Source organism: Oncorhynchus mykiss, chromosome 13, assembly GCF_057628025.1.
Source record: "Oncorhynchus mykiss isolate SJ-2025 chromosome 13, ASM5762802v1, whole genome shotgun sequence".
Classification (NCBI taxonomy): Eukaryota; Metazoa; Chordata; class Actinopteri; order Salmoniformes; family Salmonidae; genus Oncorhynchus; species Oncorhynchus mykiss.
The window spans coordinates 35442715-35463930 of NC_143034.1; the positions used below are offsets into that span (position 1 = coordinate 35442715).

The window sequence follows — 21216 nt, forward strand, 5'->3', positions numbered from 1 at the left end:
GTGTAAAGCCATGTTGGCTTTATGGAAACGATATACAATATATGAGAAAGAATATAGTTCAGGGAAATAATCCAAACCTAGTTGTGCCTAGTTAGGACATAACGTTATCTAGCTAGATAACGGTACTGTACTGTAGCTCATACAAATCCGACGGTCAAACCCGGCTTTCTAATATTTACGGTAATTAACTATAGTAACGTTATGGAAGATATTCACAGAAAACCGTCATTGTCTTCGTTATTCATTATTCGTGTGTTATATTATTATATATAAATTATTTCGAGACATATTCAGAGCCAAACATCAACCCAACTTAACCTTTTTAACTTGTTGTCGCATCCAAACTTGTCACCATCGTTTTCAGTTGTAATTGTGAAGTTCCCGGAAGAAGTCCAGCAACAACGGAGGTTCCTCGATGAACCCACCTTCTAACAACTTCTTTGAAGAACCTTTTGGGACTGTTTTTCATTGACCAAGAACCCCACGGTTCTTAGGGCATCTGAGAACAACTCCAGTTGAACCCTTCATTTTTAGAGTTGTAGTCGGCTCTATTTACTCTCAGATTCAAACATGCTGATTAGCATAAATGATCAAGTCAGCTGCTGCTGCTCCAATACAGTGTGAGATGAGACGGTGAACTGATGTTGATCTGGGCAGTCAGTCATTCATTCTGTACTATGAGTCTGGTCTTATCATTGTTGGTATTGAAAAAGCCTACTGCACATTGTGGTGGAAATTCTAACCAATCAGGAGAGACTTTGTTATTTCTTCATACAATCAACCTTTATTTGATAAGAATTGCAATAATGTAGCAGGTCAGCCGTACACTCTGAGGTGGAAGGCAGAGAGCTCGATGACACAAGGAGTTCAGAAGCGTTATATAGTATATCTTGTGCAGATAGAAAACACGTGATCTTTGTATGTGTCCGTGTGTGGAGAACGAGACACAGACTAACTGTGGATTGGTCGTCTCGTTCTGTAGCAACAGCTAGTTATTCTAGTCTTCCAGTCAGGTGTCAAAACAACAGGAAATCACTGTAGACACAGTTCCTCTGAAGTAGATCAATGGTTCCCTGAATTGGGCCAAGCAAGCGTCTTTGACCTGTCTGCCCAGAAGGTGTTTCTAGAGCTAGTCTGGAGATAAATCAGACCAGCCTGAACTGTGTGATATAGTAGGGAGTTGTAGTTTCCAACAGGTCAATATTCTATTTAGTTTAGCGCATAAAACATTGTAATTAACTTCAATGACCATAATCCACTGCTCACTTACTTGTCTTGTCTGTGTTTCTTTTACACCTGTTAAGTTCTAAATAAAGAGTAAAAACTCAGACGGTAAAAAAGCTCAAACCAAGTTTATTCACCCACTGAGTCACAGCTGCATAAGACCAATACATATTCACACAAGCGCTGATATTTAACCATTTATGCTGAGTCTCCTCCTTACTGGTATTTAACCCTTCATGCTGAGTCTCCTCCTTACTGGTATTTAACCCTTTATGCTGAGTCTCCTCCTTACTGGTATTTAACCCTTTATGCTGAGTCTCCTCCTTACTGCTATTTAACCCTTTATGCTGAGTCTCCTCCTTACTGGTATTTAACCCTTTATGCTGAGTCTCCTCCTTACTGGTATTTAACCCTTCATGCTGAGTCTCCTCCTTACTGGTATTTAACCCTTTATGCTGAGTCTCCTCCTTACTGGTATTTAACCCTTTATGCTGAGTCTCCTCCTTACTGGTATTTAACCCTTTATGCTGAGTCTCCTCCTTACTGGTATTTAACCCTTTATGCTGAGTCTCCTCCTTACTCGTATTTAACCCTTCATGCTGAGTCTCCTCCTTACGCCTCTGTTGCTAGGCAGAATTTTAGTCACATCAGTTCTTCCTCACTTCATCTGACCTCAGCCTAAATTCCTCCCTCCTCCTCACCTCACGGCTGTCCTGTTGACTTGTACCAGACTGTGGCCCTTCTCCTCCCACCTCACGGCTGTCCTGTTGACTTGTTCCAGACTGTGGCGCTTCTCCTCCCACCTCACAGCTGTCCTGTTGACTTGTAACAGACTGTGGCCCTTCTCCTCCCACCTCACAGCTGTCCTGTTGACTTGTACCAGACTGTGGCCCTTCTCCTCCCACCTCACGGCTGTCCTGTTGACTTGTACCAGACTGTGGCCCTTCTGCGTCCCACCTCACGGCTGTCCTGTTGACTTGTACCAGACTGTGGCCCTTCTCCTTCCCACCTCACGGTTGTCTTGTTGACTTGTTCCAGACTGTGGCCCTTGTCCTCAATACCTCACAGCTGTCCTGTTGACTTGTTCCAGACTGTGGCCCTTCTCCTTCCATAGGATCCCTGACGTCCAACAATAACACATTCTGACAGAATGTAAACGTTCTACATTCCCCTCTCTCAAACAGTGACATAAATAAGGATATTTAATATTTTCAAGTTCAGAAGTCAGAACCTGATATGTAAAAGAGAGAAGAATGCACATGGTCAATGCTATCCGGGTTCCTTGGGACATCCCTACCCTAAACCCTTCTTTAACCCTTTTAAATGTCAACCTCAATGGGTTAGGGACGTCCCAAGGATTTATCTCTACATGAAAATACATGATCTAAGTGATTGATAGTTGGTATTCAGCAGTCATAAAGCCTTATTTCCTTTAATAAACTACTAAAATAGTGATTTTGTCAGACAGCATAGACAGCAGCTCTACACTTTATTGACTGACTGATCCATTCATCCTTCCATCCCTCCTCAGTGTTCCTCTCCTCTGAAGACCCAGTGAGGGTGGAGCTCAGTCAGAGAGCTGTTGAGGGACTGGTTAGGAAGAACACTTCTACAGCCAGAGAGGTGAGAGGTCACACATGGTTTAGATGGTAAATACGTATGTCCCCTTCGTAGTTCATTGCGTCAGCAAAAGGTAATATATTCCATCTATGTTTATTTACATTAGTGCGAATTGCCCACTGATATTGGTGTAATTTCTCACCCCTTTTGGCTGTATGAACGTTAATTTCCTCTCAGGCACACACATTTGTTCATTGATATTATGAAGGTAATTTGTGTAAAATGTACTTTTCCACACTCATTCACCCCATCTCTTTACATTGCTTATGCATATTCAGAAGTCACATTTAGTTGCCAAGTGTAACTGAGGCCATAGATGCTCCATATCCATTACTTTGAATGTTTTATATAATATGACTAAATGTGTTTCTGTGTTGCAGGGGCAGTCAAGAAATGGAACGGCAAGGCCAAAGAACATGACATAATCAGAGCTGTGGGAGACCACCTCAAGCCCCTGGTAGAGCCGGGGGTGGTGTTTACTGCTCAACCACGCCTTCAGCAGGCTGGAAAAGTGGGATTGATCTGGTTGATCCATTTGTTTGTTTCTGTTTTCAGTAGTTGAATCCTTTGACATGGGATTGATACTGGTTTTCATGCTAAGAAGGACCAAGAGTCTTTTGATTGGTCGGTCATTGGGTTCATATATATATATATATATATATATATATATCCCTCACTAACTTTAAGCATCAGCTGTCAGAGCAGCTTACAGATCATTGCACCTCTACACAGCCCATCTGTAAATAGCCACACCCAACTACCTCATCCCCGTATTGTTATTTATTTTTGCTCCTTTGCACCCCAGTATCTCTACTTGCACATTCATCACTCCAGTGTTTAATTGCAATTATTTCGCCACTAAGGCCTATTTATTGCCTAAACTCCATTTGCAAACACTGTATGTAGATTTGTTGTGTTACTGACTGTACTTTTGTTTATCTCATGTGTAACTCTGTGTTGTTTTTGTCGCACTGCTTTGCTTTATCTTGGCCAGGTCACAGTTGTAAATTAGAACTTGTTCTCAACTGGCCTACCTGGTTAAATGAAGGTGAAATAAAAATAACATTTTGTTGTTGGAATCAAATCAAGCTTTATTTATATAGCACATTTCAGGCATGAATGCAACACAATGAAAATAAAAACATATTTAGTACACAACAGAAGAATAACGAGCACCCTAAGGAAATTCCATTGATTAAAATATTAATCGTATGCAATATCCAACCAAAAATATAAGCTTGTTTTTTGGAGGGGTTCTGAAAGACACTGAGGGTGTCCACTGAAAATTGACTAGTAACAACAATTGGGACCTAAAAGACACCCACAATGAGACCCACTAAATCTACCCAGGAAGAGGCAAACAAAAGAAAAACTATACTAACAAAAAGACAGGATGTAAACCAAAATGGTAGAGCAACTAAAGGTGTTGACTCTCCACATCTATCAAGACAACTGAAGCACTGGGCCAGACACTCTTAAATAGAACCTGGACCAGCTCAGGTGAAACACCTTCACACTAACGAGATGGATTAGCCAGCACAGGTGTAACACATACTGACTAACGAGGTGACGCCTAAAACTCACTAGCTTCTAGAACTCTCATCCCCTCGGAACGAGACCAAACAAAAATAATTCTCCAAATGCGGAAAAACGTGCAGTCAAAATAAATTGTAATCCATGGCAACTCCCTGGCTAAACGCAAAACTTTTTGACTGCCCACCCTTGAGACAATCAGAAACCAAGTTGTCCTTACCACAGACATGTCTGATTTCAAGAGGAAACTCCTGCATTATCCGTAGTAACTTTCCACCTCACTGCGGAGCTTCTCTTTTTTCAGGGTTCACTCGATAGGCATGTTGTTGGATCGGGACCCAGTCCCCAATGTCATGCTCTAGTACATTTGGGTTGGCACATCTGAGAAATAACCCTGATATTCTAAAAGCAGGGTAACAATGTCAATATAATTGTACCCAAAAAACTGTCAGTTGGTTGCATGAATAAATATCACTACTAAATGTTACACGAAATGTAAATATGAAATATTTGGTTGCATAGTCATATTTTCAACGTCTTTTCAATTACATTTTGCTAGATGGGATAGGCCACTGTCAAAACACAGTTTTAACGTGTCCAAATCAATAACCAATATCCAGAAACAGTTTGGGATAAATTGAAAACCTAAACATAACATGTGCTATTTACACAAACATCTGCCACAATAATCATATTTCTTGTATTTATTAAATCAGGTTGTACGTGCTGCTGAAACTAACACAACAACAACAAAAAAAACATGGAAATGGGAGATATCTTTTACCTCAAGACAGTCAGCTACATTTTGGAGTGACGCATTTAAATGTAGGGGTCGCTAAACAAAGGAACACAACACTTATTTGTCATAACTCATCGATATCATGTTGAAATCAATTGTGCGAGAGGAGAGAGATGAGGTTGCACGTCCTGTTAAAAGTAACAGCTCAAAAACCACAAGGAATCTGGGAATAATGTGTACATCACTGGTTAGAGGACAATTTGTAAAAAACATCTAGCTACATTTTGAAGTGTTGCATTTTGATTCCAGTGGGTCACCAACGTGGTGAGTGTAACACAGTTCTTTTTTTGTTAGTCAATTTTTGTTAAATCATATAAATAGTACTCTTTCAATTCAGAGCCTAGAATTTTCCCCCTGGGGCTAATATCCATATCATGCTGAAATCAAGTGAACAGGGGGCAAACGTTTAGGGTTCTACATTGTGACATCATTAAAATACTCCTTCTACAATGTAAAAAACTTTCTAAATTGTGACATTAATTCATTGAAATCATGAAACAACTCCTTCATGTATGTATTTTCTAATATTTGATCAGAGATCTTTAATCAGATTATCTCTGGTCACAGCTATAACCTTTAACTCCTGTGTGTGTTCTCTGGTGTATAGTCAGATTGCTAGATGTAGTAAAACTCTTCCCACATTGATCACAGCTATAAGGTTTCTCTCCCGTGTGTGTTCTCTGGTGTAAAGTCAGCTGGCCAGAAGTAACAAAACTCTTCCCACATTGATCACAGCTATACGGTTTCTCTCCTGTGTGTGTTCTCTGGTGTATCTTCAGATGGCTAGATGTAAAAAAAAACTTCCCACATTGATCACAGTTATACGGTTTCTCTCCCGTGTGTGTTCTCTGGTGTCGTGTCAGGTTGCTTGGCTGAGTAAAACTCTTCCCACATTGATCACAGCTATAAGATTTATCTCCCGTGTGTGTTCTCTGGTGTGATATCAGGTTGCTTAGCTGAGTAAAACTCTTCCCACATTGATCACAGCTGTAAGGTTTCTCTCCCGTGTGTGTTCTTTGGTGTACAACAAGATGGCCAGATGTATTAAAACTCTTCTCACATTGATTACAGCTATAAGGTTTCTCTCCTGTGTGTGTTCTCTGGTGTAATGTCAGCAGACCAGATCCAACAAAACTCTTGGCACATTGATCACAGCTATAAGGTTTCTGTCCTGTATGTATTCTCTGGTGCACTGTCAGATCGCCAGATTGACCAAAACTCTTCCCACATTGCCCACAGCTATAAGGTTTCTCTCCTGTGTGTATTCTCTGGTGTTGAGTGAGACTGCTAGATGAGGAAAAACTCTTCCCACATTGACCACAGCTATAAGGTTTCTCTCCTGTGTGTGTTCTCTGGTGTAGAGTCAGATGGCCAGATGTTGTAAAACTCTTCCCACATTGAGTACAGGTAAAAGGTTTCTCTCCTGTGTGGATTCTCTGATGAATTTTAATGCCTGCTGAGGAGGTGAATCTCTTCCCACAGTCAGAGCAGCAGTGAGATTTATTCCCTGTGGATCTCTGCTCGTGTTTCTTGAGGTGTTCTGATGTGGAGAGACTCTTCTCTGCCTTGTCAGCATCATGAGGTTGTTGAGGCTCCTCAGAGGACCCATGGTAGTCAGTTCTATCTCCTGTGTGAACAACAAAGTCAGACAGATGATTAAAGGCCCACAACAGCGGAAATCCATTGTAAAAGGTATGGCCAATAGCGTAGCCAGTCTGTAATGAATGTAAAAAGTTTTTGACAATTGTCTGAAAATGAGCAAGAAGTCAAATTTGGTCTTGTTTTCACATTAGTAGTGACATCGATGATTGTAGGCTAGAAATAAGTTATTCATGTTGTTGAAACTTGAAGCAGTGTGCCAGAGGTAAACCCAGGCCCTGCATGTCCCCAGGCACCCTCATTTGTTGACTTCTGTGATCGAAAAAGCCTTGGTTTCATGCATGTCAACATCAGAAGCCTCATCCCTAAGTTTGTTTGAGCACACTCTGCCAACCCTGATGTCCTTGCCGTGTCTGAATCCTGGCTCAGGAAGGCCACCAAAAATTCAGAGATTTCCATATCCAACTATAACATTTTCTGACAAGATAGAACTGCCAAAGGGGGAGGAGTTGAGGTCATATGCAGAGATAGCCTGCAAAGTAATGTCATACTTTCCAGGTCCATACCCAAACAGTTCGAACTACTAATTTTAAAAATGACTCTCTCCAGAAATAAGTTTCTCACTGTTGCCGCCTGCTACCGACCCCCCTCAGCTCCCAGCTGTGCCCTGGACACCATTTGTGAATTGATCGCCCCCCATCTAGCTTCCGAGTTTGTTCTGTTAGGTGACCTAAACTGGGATATGCTTAACACCCCGGCAGTCCTACAATCTAAGCTAGATGCCCTCAATCTCACACAAAACATCAAGGTACCCACCAGGTACAACCCTAAATCTGTAAACAAGGGCACACTCATAGACGTTATCCTGACCAACTGGCCCTCCAAATACACCTCCGCTGTCTTCAACCAGGATCTCAGCGATCACTGCCCTATTGCCTGTATCCGCTACGGGTCCGCAGTCAAACGACGACCCCTCATCACTGTCAAACGCTCCCTAAAACACTTCTGCGAGCAGGCCTTTCTAATCGACCTGGCTCGGGTATCCTGGAAGGATATTCACCTCATCCCGTCAGTTGAGAATGCCTGGTCATTCTTTAAAAATAACTTCCTCACCATCTTAGCATAAGCATGCTCCATTCAAAAAATGCAGAACTAAGAACAGATATAGCCCTTGGTTCACTCCAGACCTGACTGCCCTCGACCAGCACAAAACATTCCTGTGGCGGACTGCAATAGCATCGAATAGTCCCCGCGATATGCAACTGTTCAGGGAAATCAGGAACCAATACACACAGTCAGTCAGGAAAGCAAAGGCCAGCTTTTTCAAGCAGAAATGTGTATCCTGTAGCTCTAACTCCAAAAAGTTCTGGGACACTGTAAAGTCCATGGAGAACAAGAGCACCTCCTCCCAGCTGCCCACTGCACTGAGGCTAGGTAACACGGTCACCACTGATAAATCCATGATAATCGAAAACTTCAACAAGCATTTCTCAACGGCTGTCCATGCCTTCCTCCTGGCTACTCCAACCTCGGCCAACAGCTCCGCCCTCCCCAAGCCTTCCCAGCTTCTCCTTTACTCAAATCCAGATAGCAGATGTTCTGAAAGAGCTGCAAAACCTGGACCCGTACAAATCAGCTGGGCTTGACAATCTGGACCCTCTATTTCTGAAACTATCCGCCGCCATTGTCGCAACCCCTATTACCAACCTGTTCAACCTCTCTTTCATATCGTCTGAGATCCCGAAGGATTGGAAAGCTGCCACAGTCATCCCCCTCTTCAAAAGGGGAGACACCCTGGACCCAAACTGTTACAGACCAATATCCATCCTGCCCTGCCTATCAAAGGTCTTCGAAAGCCTGCTCAACAAACAGATCACTGACCATCTCGAATCCTACCGTACCTTTTCCGCTGTGCAATCTGGTTTCCGAGCCGATCACGGGTGCACCTCAGCCACGCTCAAAGTACTAAACGATATCATAACCGCCATCGATAAAAGACAGTACTGTGCAGCCATCTTCATCGACCTGGCCAAGGCTTTCGACTCTGTCAATCACCATATTCTTATCGGCAGACTCAGTAGCCTCGGTTTTTCTAATGACTGCCTTGCCTGGTTCACCAACTACTTTGCAGAAAGAGTTCAGTGTGTCAAATCGTTGGCCGGTCCTCTGGCAGTCTCTATGGGGGTGCCACAGGGTTCAATTCTTGGGCCGACTCTTTTCTCTATATACAGTGCCTTGCGAAAGTATTCGGCCCCCTTGAACTTTGCGACCTTTTGCCACATTTCAGGCTTCAAACATAAAGATATAAAACTGTATTTTTTTGTGAAGAATCAACAACAAGTGGGACACAATCATGAAGTGGAATGACATTTATTGGATATTTCAAACTTTTTTAACAAATCAAAAACTGAAAAATTGGGCGTGCAAAATTATTCAGCCCCCTTAAGTTAATACTTTGTAGCGCCACCTTTTGCTGCGATTACAGCTGTAAGTCGCTTGGGGTATATCTCTATCAGTTTTGCACATCGAGAGACTGAAATTTTTTCCCATTCCTCCTTGCAAAACAGCTCGAGCTCAGTGAGGTTGGATGGAGAGCATTTGTGAACAGCAGTTTTCAGTTCTTTCCACAGATTCTCGATTGGATTCAGGTCTGGACTTTGACTTGGCCATTCTAACACCTGGATATGTTTATTTTTGAACCATTCCATTGTAGATTTTGCTTTATGTTTTGGATCATTATCTTGTTGGAAGACAAATCTCTGTCCCAGTCTCAGGTCTTTTGCAGACTCCATCAGGTTTTCTTCCAGAATGGTCCTGTATTTGGCTCCATCCATCTTCCCATCAATTTTAACCATCTTCCCTGTCCCTGCTGAAGAAAAGCAGGCCCAAACCATGATGCTGCCACCACCATGTTTGACAGTGGGGATGGTGTGTTCAGCTGTGTTGCTTTTACGCCAAACATAACGTTTTGCATTGTTGCCAAAAAGTTCAATTTTCGTTTCATCTGACCAGAGCACCTTCTTCCACATGCTTGGTGTGTCTCCCAGGTGGCTTGTGGCAAACTTTAAACGACACTTTTTATGGATATCTTTAAGAAATGTCTTTCTTCTTGCCACTCTTCCATAAAGGCCAGATTTGGGCAATATACGACTGATTGTTGTCCTATGGACAGAGTCTCCCACCTCAGCTGTAGATCTCTGCAGTTCATCCAGAGTGATCATGGGCCTCTTGGCTGCATCTCTGATCAGTCTTCTCCTTGTATGAGCTGAACGTTTAGAGGTACGGCCAGGTCTTGGTAGATTTGCAGTGGTCTGATACTCCTTCCATTTCAATATTATCGCTTGCACAGTGCTCCTTGGGATGTTTAAAGCTTGGGAAATATTTTTGTATCCAAATCCGGCTTTAAACTTCTTCACAACAGTATCTCGGACCTGCCTGGTGTGTTCCTTGTTCTTCATGATGCTCTCTGCGCTTTTAACGGACCTCTGAGACTATCACAGTGCAGGTGCATTTATACGGAGACTTGATTACACACAGGTGGATTGTATTTATCATCATTAGTCATTTAGGTCAACATTGGATCATTCAGAGATCCTCACTGAACTTCTGGAGAGAGTTTGCTGCACTGAAAGTAAAGGGGCTGAATAATTTTGCAAGCCCAATTTTTCAGTTTTTGATTTGTTAAAAAAGGTTGAAATATCCAATAAATGTCGTTCCACTTCATGATTGTGTCCCACTTGTTGTTGATTCTTCACAAAAAAATACAGTTTTATATCTTCATGTTTGAAGCCTGAAATGTGGCAAAAGGTCGCAAAGTTCAAGGGGGCCGAATACTTTCGCAAGGCACTGTATATATCAATGATGTTGCTCTTGCTGCGGGCGATTCCCTGATCCACCTCTACGCAGACGACACCATTCTGTATACTTCTGGCCCTTCCTTGGACACTGTGCTATCTAACCTCCAAACGAGCTTCAATGCCATACAACACTCCTTCTGTGGCCTCCAACTGCTCTTAAACACTAGTAAAACCAAATGCATGCTTTTCAACCGTTCGCTGCCTGCACCCGCACGCCCGACTAGCATCACCACCCTGGATGGTTCCAACCTAGAATATGTGGACATCTATAAGTACCTAGGTGTCTGGCTAGACTGTAAACTCTCCTTCCAGACTCATATCAAACATCTCCAATCTAAAATCAAATCTAGAGTCGGCTTTCTATTCCGCAACAAAGCCTCCTTCACTCACGCTGCCAAACTTACCCTAGTAAAACTGACTATCCTACTGATCCTCGACTTCGGCGATGTCATCTACAAAATAGCTTCCAATACTCTACTCAGCAAACTGGATGCAGTTTATCACAGTGCCGTCCGTTTTGTTACTAAAGCACCGTATACCACCCACCACTGCGACCTGTATGCTCTAGTCGGCTGGCCCTCGCTACATATTCGTCGCCAGACCCACTGGCTCCAGGTCATCTACAAGTCCATGCTAGGTAAAGCTCCGCCTTATCTCAGTTCACTGGTCACGATGGCAACACCCATCCGCAGCACGCGCTCCAGCAGGTGTATCACACTGATCATCCGCCTTTCCTTCCAGTTCTCTGATGCCTGTGACTGGAACGAATTGCAAAAATTTCTGAAGTTGGAGACTTATCTCCCTCACCAACTTTAAACATCTGCTATCTGAACAGCTAACCGATCGCTGCAGCTGTACATAGTCCATCGGTAAATAGCCCACCCAATATACCTACCACATCCCCATACTATTTTTATTTAATTATTTACTTTTCAGCTCTTTTTCACACCAGTATCTCTACCTGCACCTAACAACAACATAGACCTACTGTAGGACCCCAACTTCACCTATGATGTGATGTTTATCATTTGACTGGCATTCAGAAAATTATTTCCTGGATCAGCTGATGATAGTTGAACATGTAACTAAGAAAACTGCTACAGTTTTAAGAATGACGTGTAATTTTTTAAGAACTGCGTTAATGACAGTTTCCATTTGGGTGTTGTCAATAAAGTTAAGATATTTAATTTTTTTATTTTTTTTATTTCACCAGATAGGAACAAGTTCTCATTTACAACTGCAAAAGCAGTGTGACACAAACAACAACACAGAGTTACACATGGAATAAACAAATGTACAGTCAATAACAGAAATATCTATATACAGTGTGTGCAAATGGAGTAAGGAGGTAAGGCAAATAGGTTAATTGTAATTACTAAGCTACTGTGGCCTAAGTAAATAAAACATGTGGATGAGGTAGGTAGTTGGATGAGCTATTTACAGATGGGCTGTGTACAGCTGCAGCGATCGGTAAGCTGCACAGATAGCTGATGCCTAAAGTTAGTGAGGAAGTTGTGTCCAACTTCAGTGAGTTTCGCAATTCGTTCCAGTCATTGGCAGCAGAGAACTGGAAGGAAAGGTGGCCAAAGGACGTGTTGGCTTTGGGGATGACCAGTGAGATATACTTGCTGGAGCGCGTGCTACGGGTGGGTGTTGTTATGGTGACCAGTGAGTTGAGTTAAGGTGGAGCTTTACCTAGCAAAAACTTATAGATGACCTGGAGCCAGTGGGTTTGGCGACGAATATGTAGCAAGGTCCAGCCGACGGGAGCATACAGGTCACAGTGGTGGGTGGTATATGGGGCTTTGGTGACAAAACGGACGGCTCTGTGATAGACTGCACCCAGTTTGCTTTGTAGAGTGTTGTAGGCTATTTTGTAAATGACATCGCCAAAGTCAAGGATCGGTAGGATAGGTAGGTATGTTTGGCAGCGTGAGTGAAGGAGGCTTTGTTGCGAAATAGTAAGCCGATTCTAGATTACATTTTGGATTGGAGATGCTGGAGATGAGATGACGAGATGAGATGAGTCTGGAAGGAGAGTTTACAGTCTAGCCAGACACCTAGGTATTTATAGTTGTCCACATATTCTAAGTTAGAACCGTCCAGAGTAGTGATGCTCGACGGGCGGGTGGGTACGGACATTGATCAGTTGAAGAGCATGCATTTAGTTTTACTTGCATTTAAGAGCAGGCCACAGAAGGAGTGTTGCATGGCATTGAAGCACATTTGGAGGTTTGTTAACAGTGTCCAAAGAAGGGCCAGATGTATACAGAATGGTGTCGTCTGCGTAGAGGTGGATCAAGGAATCCCCCGCAGCAAGAGCGACATCATTGATATATACAGAGAAAAGAGTCGGCCCGAAAATTGAACCCTGTGGCACCCCCATAGAGACAGCCAGAGGTCCGGACAACAGGCCCTCCTATTTGACACACTGAACTCTGAGTTCAGTTGGACTAGGGGCTCCGCAGTAAAATAAAACAATGATAACTACCCTAAACAACAGTTTACAAGGCATATTGACAGAGAGGGACATAAAACGAGGCATAAAGCAATCACAGGTGTTGACTGGGAGAGCAAGCGAAGACAACAACGGGTAAGACAACAACAGTTCATCAGCTAAGACAACAACAACTGGTAAAATGCCGATGCATTGGCAGAGAGGGTCAGTTAACTACACACAGGGCCTGAATTCGAGGCTGGGGCCGACAGATTTTTTTTTTTTTTATGAAAAAAAAATTGAGTAACGTGATTAATGAACAGTCTAGCAGGCATCAGCTATGTAGCCAAGTGATCATAGGGTCCAGTGAACAGGAATATATGAAACAGGGAAGCCGTTAAGTAGTCATTACTACGCTAGCCGGGAGATGCGCCTGGCTCGAGGCTAACTGGTGCTAGCTTCGGGACAAGGGCGTCACCGACATCCGGCAAAGTCTGGTTGAGGGCACATTGGACGGAATTACGTCGGCAGACCAGTCGTGATGGATCGGCGGGGCTCCGTGTCGACAAAGGGTCCAGGCCAATTGGCAAAAGAGGTATTGTAGCTGGAGTAATTTTGTTTGCTTGCTTCGGGACAAGGGCGTTAGCCACTATAGCCAATCCGGTGCAAAGGTCCAGAGCTTACGGCAGGAATCCGGTGATGTAGTGGCTTCTAATCGTCTTAGTGAAGAGTCTGGGAGGCATCATAGGGTCCACTGAGCAGGCCGGGAGATGGGCCTGGCTCAAGGCTAGCTTCGGGGCTGGGCCACTCAGTGGCAGCTGTCTGAGCTGTTTGACTTTTTAGACCCCACATCCTCTGGGGTGAGATACATTTGGATTTGAAAGGCATGTGTGTTAATGAATTAAAAGCACCCATTTTAAGAGACGCACACCCAATTCTAAAACAGCCTCACGCGCCTTTTTGGTTTCAAACGACCCATGCAGAGACACACACCCCCACACCTTTGTTTTGGAAACACACACACCTCCTGGCCCGGCACACCCGCACGTCTTTTCAGACATGCATGACATCTCCGAGACATGCATGATGATAGAGCCCCTTTGTTAAAGGTGAGATACCTCTTTAAAACCATTTATTTAATTCAAAATATTTAGTACAGACCTTTTAAAACACGCTATAATTAACCAATTTTACTGCCCAATATTGAAACATGCAATAATGTTTTTATGTTTAAACATTGTTGTACAACAGTTATACATCATTACCAGACACAGTACTACACTTTTAATAACCTTCAAATGTTTATAACTATCTGTTGTAGGAAAGCCTGTATTCGTATAAAATAAGACATTGTTTTGAAACGCACATGCCCATTTTCCCAGTACAGACCTTTTAAAACATGTTATAATTAAACATTTTTACTATTCCTTTCTTACAGATAAAGGGCCTGGTTTTGACACACGTCCGTTTCCAATTCCACCCAAGCCCCAGCTCCGTAAGTTTTCCAGGCATAAAGTCGTTCACATCCAGACAGGCTTTGGAAAATACATTCGAACTAACAGATTTTTGTAGCATCTCTACTATATCGGTCATGTTACTGTGGTCTTTTTTTAAGTCAATAAACATGTGTGTAAAGTGTACACTTTTGTTTCACAGTAGATTTGTTTAAGCCCACCAAGAAACACCTGATTTATCCCACAGCATTAATTAATAAGAAGGTAGAAAATGAATAAGTAAAGGCCTTTCAAAAAGAGGCTGTCATGATTGACTGTGACACATATTTAACACGTATTGCTTGTTACCGAAGACTACTGTTGTACATTGAATATCCATTCATCCCTGTTACACCTTGATGTGTTGGCTCTCTATGTCTGTACATAGTGTGAAATGCAGTTTCCCTAAAGTTATTAACCCCTAAACCTGAAATTAACGTTGTGATCTTTTCTTAACCCTATTACTATGGGGTTCTAATCTACCTCTTTCAAAATCCCCCCGGTGTACATGCACCGAACATCCATAGGCTGGGGCCACCTGGAAGCTTGGTGCATGTACCAATAAAGAGAACTAAATAGGAAACTCAACAGTGTGTTAGGCCGAGAAACATTATTTAGATGGTTGTTTTATTGTTGTTGAAAGCTTGAAATGTACACAATGAGAAGGGAGCTTGTTTCTAACACCCCTGTAGAGAGAGAGGCGCACGCACACACACACACACACACACACACACACCCACACACCCACACACCCACCCACCCACCCACCCACCCACCCACCCTCCCAGACATTCCTGCTTCATAGACAACAACCCTAAGGGCAATAAAATACAGTGGGGCCATACTCTTTGAAATGTTCAAACACATCCCCCCCAGTTCAACAAGGTCCCTAGACATCAATCATCATGACATCTTCAAAGGAATAGATGCATTATATACATAAATTAACACTCACTCTAAGGCGTGAGAACAGGAACAGGATGTCCTGACAGGATGTCCATAATCAAGTGATAATTTCCCGCCAGGATGTTCTGACCGGATGCCCAAATATGGGCATGCACACGTCATCCGGACATAGGGTCATAAATCAAACGTTTGACATGTGCCATCTACTTTATTCTCTCTAGTGCATGTCAGAGCAAAAACCAAGCACTGAGGTTGAAGGAATTGTCCTTAGAGCTCCGAGACAGGATTGTGTCGAGGCACAGATCTGGGGAAGGGTACCAAAAAATATCTGCAGCATTGAAGGTCCCTAAGAACACAGTGGCCTCCATCATTCTTAAATGGAATACTCTTTCTAGAGCTGGTCACCCGGCCAAACTGAGCGACTGGGTGAGAAGGGCCTTGGTCACTCTGACAGAGCTCCAAAGTTCCTCTGTGGAGATGGGAGAACTTTCCAGAAGGACAACCATCTCTGCAACACTCCACCAATCAGACCTTTACGGTAGAGTGGCCAGATGGAAGCCACTCCTCAGTAAAAGGCACATGAAAGCCTGCTGGATTTTTACGAAAGGCACCTCAAGGACTCTAAAACAATGAGAAACAAGATTCTCTGGCTTGATGAAACCAAGATTGAACTCATTGGCCTGAATGCCAAGAGTCACGTCTGGAGGAAACCAGGCACCATCCCTACGGTGAAGCATGGTGGTGGCAGCATCATGCTGTGGGGATGTTTTTCAGCAGCAGGGACTGGGAGACTATTCAGGATCGAGGGAAATATTAACGCAGCAAATTGCAGAGAGATCCTTGATGAAATACCTGCTCCAGAGCGCTAAGGATCTCAGACTGGGGCAAAGGTTCACTGTCCAACAGGACAACTTCTTATGGCTGCAGGGGCAGTATTGAGTAGCTTGGATGAAAGGTGCCCATATCAAACCACCTGCTGCTCAGTCATAGTTGCTAAAATTGGCATATTATTAGTATTGGATAGGAAACACTCTGAAGTTTCTAAAACTGTTTGAATTATGTCTGTGAGTATAACATAACTCATATAGCAGGCAAAAACCTGAGAAATTCCACTTCCTGTTGTCTTTTCTGGAGCGAGATATGGATGAGTTTTCACTTCCTACGCCTTCCACTAGATGTCAGCAGTCAATATAACTTTGTTGGATGATTCTAATGTGAAGGGGGGTCGATTGACACAGGAAATAGTCACCACAGCCATAAGTGGACCATGCTTTCACAAGGCGCGTTCACAGGGGAAGGACTTGCGTTCCACCGCTCATCTGAAGTAATTCTAATTCTCCGGTTAGAACGTTATTCAAGATATATGTAAACAACATTCTAAAGATTGATTCAGTACATCGTTTGACATGTTTCTACTGACTGTTACGGAACTTTTGGACATTTCGTCACGTTATAGTGGACGCGCTTTGTGACTTTGGAATTGTTTACCAAACGCCCTAACCAAAGTAGCTAATTGGACATAAATAACGGACATTTTCGAACAAATCAAGCATTTATTGTGGACCTGGGATTTCTAGGACTGCATTCTGACGAAGTTCATCAAAGGTAAGGAAATATTTATCATGTATTTTCTGGTTTCTGTTTACTCCAACATGAAGGCTAATTTGGCTACTGTTCTGAGCGCCGTCTCAGATTATTGCATGGGTTGCTTTTTCCGTAAACTTTTTTTAAATCTGACACAGCGGTTGCATTAAGGAGAGGTATATCTATAATTCCATGTGTATAACTTGTATTATCATCTACATTTATGATGAGTATTTCTGTTGAAACGATGTGGCTATACAAAATCACTTGATGTTTTTGGAACTAGTGAATCTAACGCGCCAATGTAAACTCAGATTTTCTGATATAAATATGAACTTAATCAAACAAAACATGCATGTATTGTGTAACATGAAGTCTTATGAGTGTCATCTGATGAAGATAATATCTTTATTTATGCTTTTTGTGAATGCTATATTTTGAATGCTATATTTAGCTGGAAAATGGCTGTGCTTATTGTGGTTTGGTGGAGACCTAACATAATCGTTTTCAGTGCTTTCGCTGAAAAGCCTATTTGAAATTGGACACTTTGGTGGGATTAACAATGAGCATAGCTTTAAAATGATATAAAACACATGTATGTTTTAGGAATTGTAATTATGAGATTTCTGTGGTTTGAATTTGGCGCCCTCTATTTTCACTGGTAGTTGTCATATCGATCCCGGTAGTGGGATTGCAGCCATAACAAGTTAAGCACACAACCAAGAAAACACAGGAGTGGCTTCAGGACAAGTCTCTGAATGTCTTTCAGTGGCCCAGCCAGAGCCCGGACTTGAGCACAATCTAGCATCTTTGGAGAGACGTGAAAATAGCTGTGCAGTGATGTTCCCCATCCAACCTGACAGAGCTAGAGAGGATCTGCAGAGAAGGATGGGAGAAACTCCCCAAATGCAGGTGTGCCAAATAAATTAGCTAAATGAAAGGGGGGGAAAAAGATTTTAATCAATTTTAGAATAAGGCTTTAAACAAAATGTGGGAAAAATCAAGGGGTCTGAATACTTTCCGAATGCACTGTATACAGCAACACTTCCCCCGTAAGCATTCCTGTCTTTTCTGTAGATGTTATATCCCTGTATTGCTACTGCTGTATCAAAGGACTGTCGACCAATCACGTTCACATTGTCATGCTGTGTCAAGCTAATTCTCACCAAAATCCCTTTTTAAAGTCAGGGTACGAGTCGAGAAATGCCTGGTTATTATTTTAGGCAAATATTGTTTTGGAATAGTTTTCAAACAGGTTTGTTATTTTATTTCAGTTTACTAAATAGTTTTCCCCTAATTATTTTTTCTATAATAAGCATTTTCGTTTCCCCTATCAACCAGTCATAAGTATTGGCGACAAAGCGCCTCGTAACCTAGCTGGGAATGGGACAGACTGAACCCTTCTGTGGTAACAGACAGGGGCGATTTGTAATCAAATCTAATTCCCAGGAATGGGGTTCATATGAACCACAGAGACTGTGTGTGGGATAATAACATGGCCGTGTCCAACCCTGCTTGTTCCCTCAATGGTGATTTTAGGAAGCTTTTGAGGAAGCTTTTGATCCTAGACTTGGCGCTCCGGTACCGCTTGCCGTGCAGTAGCAGAGAAAACAGTCTATGACTTGGGTGACTGGAGTCTCTGACAATTTTGTGGGCTTTCCTCTGACACCGCCTATTATATAAGTCCTGGATGGCAGGAACCTTGGCCACAGTGATGTACTGGGCCGTTCGCACTACCCTCTGTAGCGCCTTATGGTCAGATGCCGAGCAGTTGCCATTCCAGGCGATGAGGCAACCGGTCAGGATGCTGTCAATGGTGCAGCTGTATCACCTTTTGAGGATCTGGGGACCCATGCCAAATCTTTTCAGTCTCCTGAGAGGGAAAAGGTTTTGTTGTGCCCTCTTCATGACTGTCTTGGTATATACCCACGTGGGTGATTGAAAGATGAACTGAGGTCCATACACCAGTCCAGTTGATGGTGGTAATGCACCTTAAAGTTGGTTGCCAACCGCCATATAAAGTCCAAATAAGAAAAAGAAGCCTGAAGGAAGGAGAAATGACAAGAATCCAATTTGGTTTACCATCGCGACTGGGTACCTATTTTGATATGATATGAAAGTATTATTTGAAATTATTTTGATGTGATATTTAAGTATTGTGTGAACTTATGTTGATGTGATATGAAAGTACAGCTAGAAACGTATCGCAATTGAGAATCGATTCACATTTAGATGGAATATAGAGACAGTCTACCTCTGAAAATAACAATAACAAAGCGTACTACCTGTCTGTTTTGGTAAAAAGCTGAGGGATGGGGCTGGAGAAATGCAACCATCCATGATATCGACATTCTAGTATTAACCATGTTTTGAGGATATTGTTTGTTTATATTTACTGACAAACATTGTAGTAAAAGAAAAGCTTATATTTTGAGTTCTGATGGGGTACGACAGTTGAACAAAGCTCATAAGTCATTTATATGGGATTTCTTCAAAAGAACAATGGGTACATATCATTAATGTTTAAGTCCCAAAATGGATGTAACAACTGCTGATTGCCCCTTTAAGACTACATATTGGGCTAATCTAATAAGATATATTGAGGACTTCAGTATTTCAGGCATTGTCATAGGATACATTTGATCAATTGTTAACGTTTTGTTGATGGTCCACTCTTGATGGTCTACACGTTACAGTGTAGCTTCAGCCATTCCTACAGAACAACATTAAAGTGTAGAACCCCTTTACTGCATATTGGCTCAAAGACTGCAGAGACGGTACTTACTGGTGTTAAACAGATCTCCAACCTCCTCTTCTTCCTCCAATGTGACAGTCATCTCCCCCTCCTCTTTCACTCCAAAAACGGAATCCTTCTCTTTCTCTTCTTTTACTGTATCATCCTCTTCCTCTTTCACTCTGAACGCGTCTTCCTCTTCTTTCACTGAAACGTCTTTCTCTTCTTTTTTCACGGTAACAGCCTCACCCTCTACTTGTTTTTGTATTGTAACAGCCTCCTCTTCGTCCTCCTCTTTGACGAGGGTTTCTTTCTCCGTCCAGCAGACCTCTTCTTTATCAGGAGGAGAGTAGCTTAGTGAACTCATGGTCTGGGATGTTAGCATTAGCGAATAGCCTAGTTCTAAGCTAACTTAGCAAACCAGCTAGCTGACAAACAACGTAAATATATAATTAAATGAACCAACAAGTACATACAACAGAAGTGTGATTAATACACAAGGACTAATATATAACAAAACAGTGTAAAGAGCGTGAATGTGTTAGCTATGTTTGCTAGAACGCTACCGAGGTGTCTGACTAGTTGTTGTTGTTGAAGGAATGTCCCGTCCATTAGATCATACGTCACACTGGCAGCGTCGCCTGAACCTAAAAGACGCACATCGCCATCTGCTGACTGGAGTGGGCAACGCAGTTGAGGAACCAAACGTTTATTTTTCATTTATTTCTTAAAAGCTTAATATTATATTAAGTCGTACAAAGAGAAGCATGTGTTGATTGATTCGTGTTTAATGAGTGAGAATTTAAAATAAACTTTACACACCACTCCATATTTGCATTGAACCACACTTCTGAAATGGATCATTTTGACCCCAAAGGCATATCTTTTAATCATAGCCAAAATGTGGTTTATTTAATTCTTCCAATTTTTCATGACTTTGTCAATCAAGTTGTTCTTAATAAATCTAAATCATGGTTTAGTGTTTCTGTATCAAAATGGACTTTTAACTAATTCAAATCCTTTGGGGTCCTTTTGACCCCAACCAAAAGCACATTTGATAAATAGGACACTTATTTCAAATCAAAATCGTATCACATTTTATTGGTCACATACACATGTTTAGCAGATATTATTGCGTGTGTAGCGAAATGCTTGTAGTTCTAGCTCCGACTGTGCAGTAATATCTAACCACACACACAAATCTATGTATTTGAATCTAGGCTTCTCTGTAGACATGATCCATCCCACCAGAGGGTGGAGGGGCACCTGAAATAGTGGTTTTGACCAGATAGACTCCTGCAGACACACAGTATAGTTTCTCCAATGTACTCTCCTAAGACTGGATTGTTCTTTACCACATATCACATGACTGTGTACAAAACTGCCAAAGGTAAAAAAGTCTGCCAGTGGTCGAAAAGTCTAGTGCATTA

General features: G+C 42.3%; 2 protein-coding genes across 2 annotated transcripts in view; one reads left to right on the forward strand and one right to left on the reverse strand.

The window, feature by feature from the left end:
• Window positions 1-3406, forward strand: part of LOC110487364 (uncharacterized) — a 102551-nt gene extending 99145 nt beyond the window's left edge. Inside the window, exon 2 of the mRNA XM_090194338.1 lies at window positions 3225-3406. Within this exon, the coding sequence (XP_090050464.1) occupies window positions 3225-3406 (182 nt within the window). The remainder of the gene's footprint in view (window positions 1-3224) is intronic.
• A 503-nt stretch (window positions 3407-3909) lies between these two features.
• On the reverse strand, window positions 3910-20419 carry LOC110487383 (uncharacterized). The gene is made up of 2 exons (XM_021559314.3): window positions 19838-20419; window positions 3910-6803 (listed from the first exon to the last, which is right to left on the reverse strand). Exons 1-2 carry the CDS (start codon window positions 20169-20171, stop codon window positions 5728-5730), a joined length of 1410 nt encoding a protein of 469 aa, XP_021414989.3. The 5' UTR covers window positions 20172-20419; the 3' UTR covers window positions 3910-5727.
• Window positions 20420-21216: the final 797 nt, after the last annotated feature.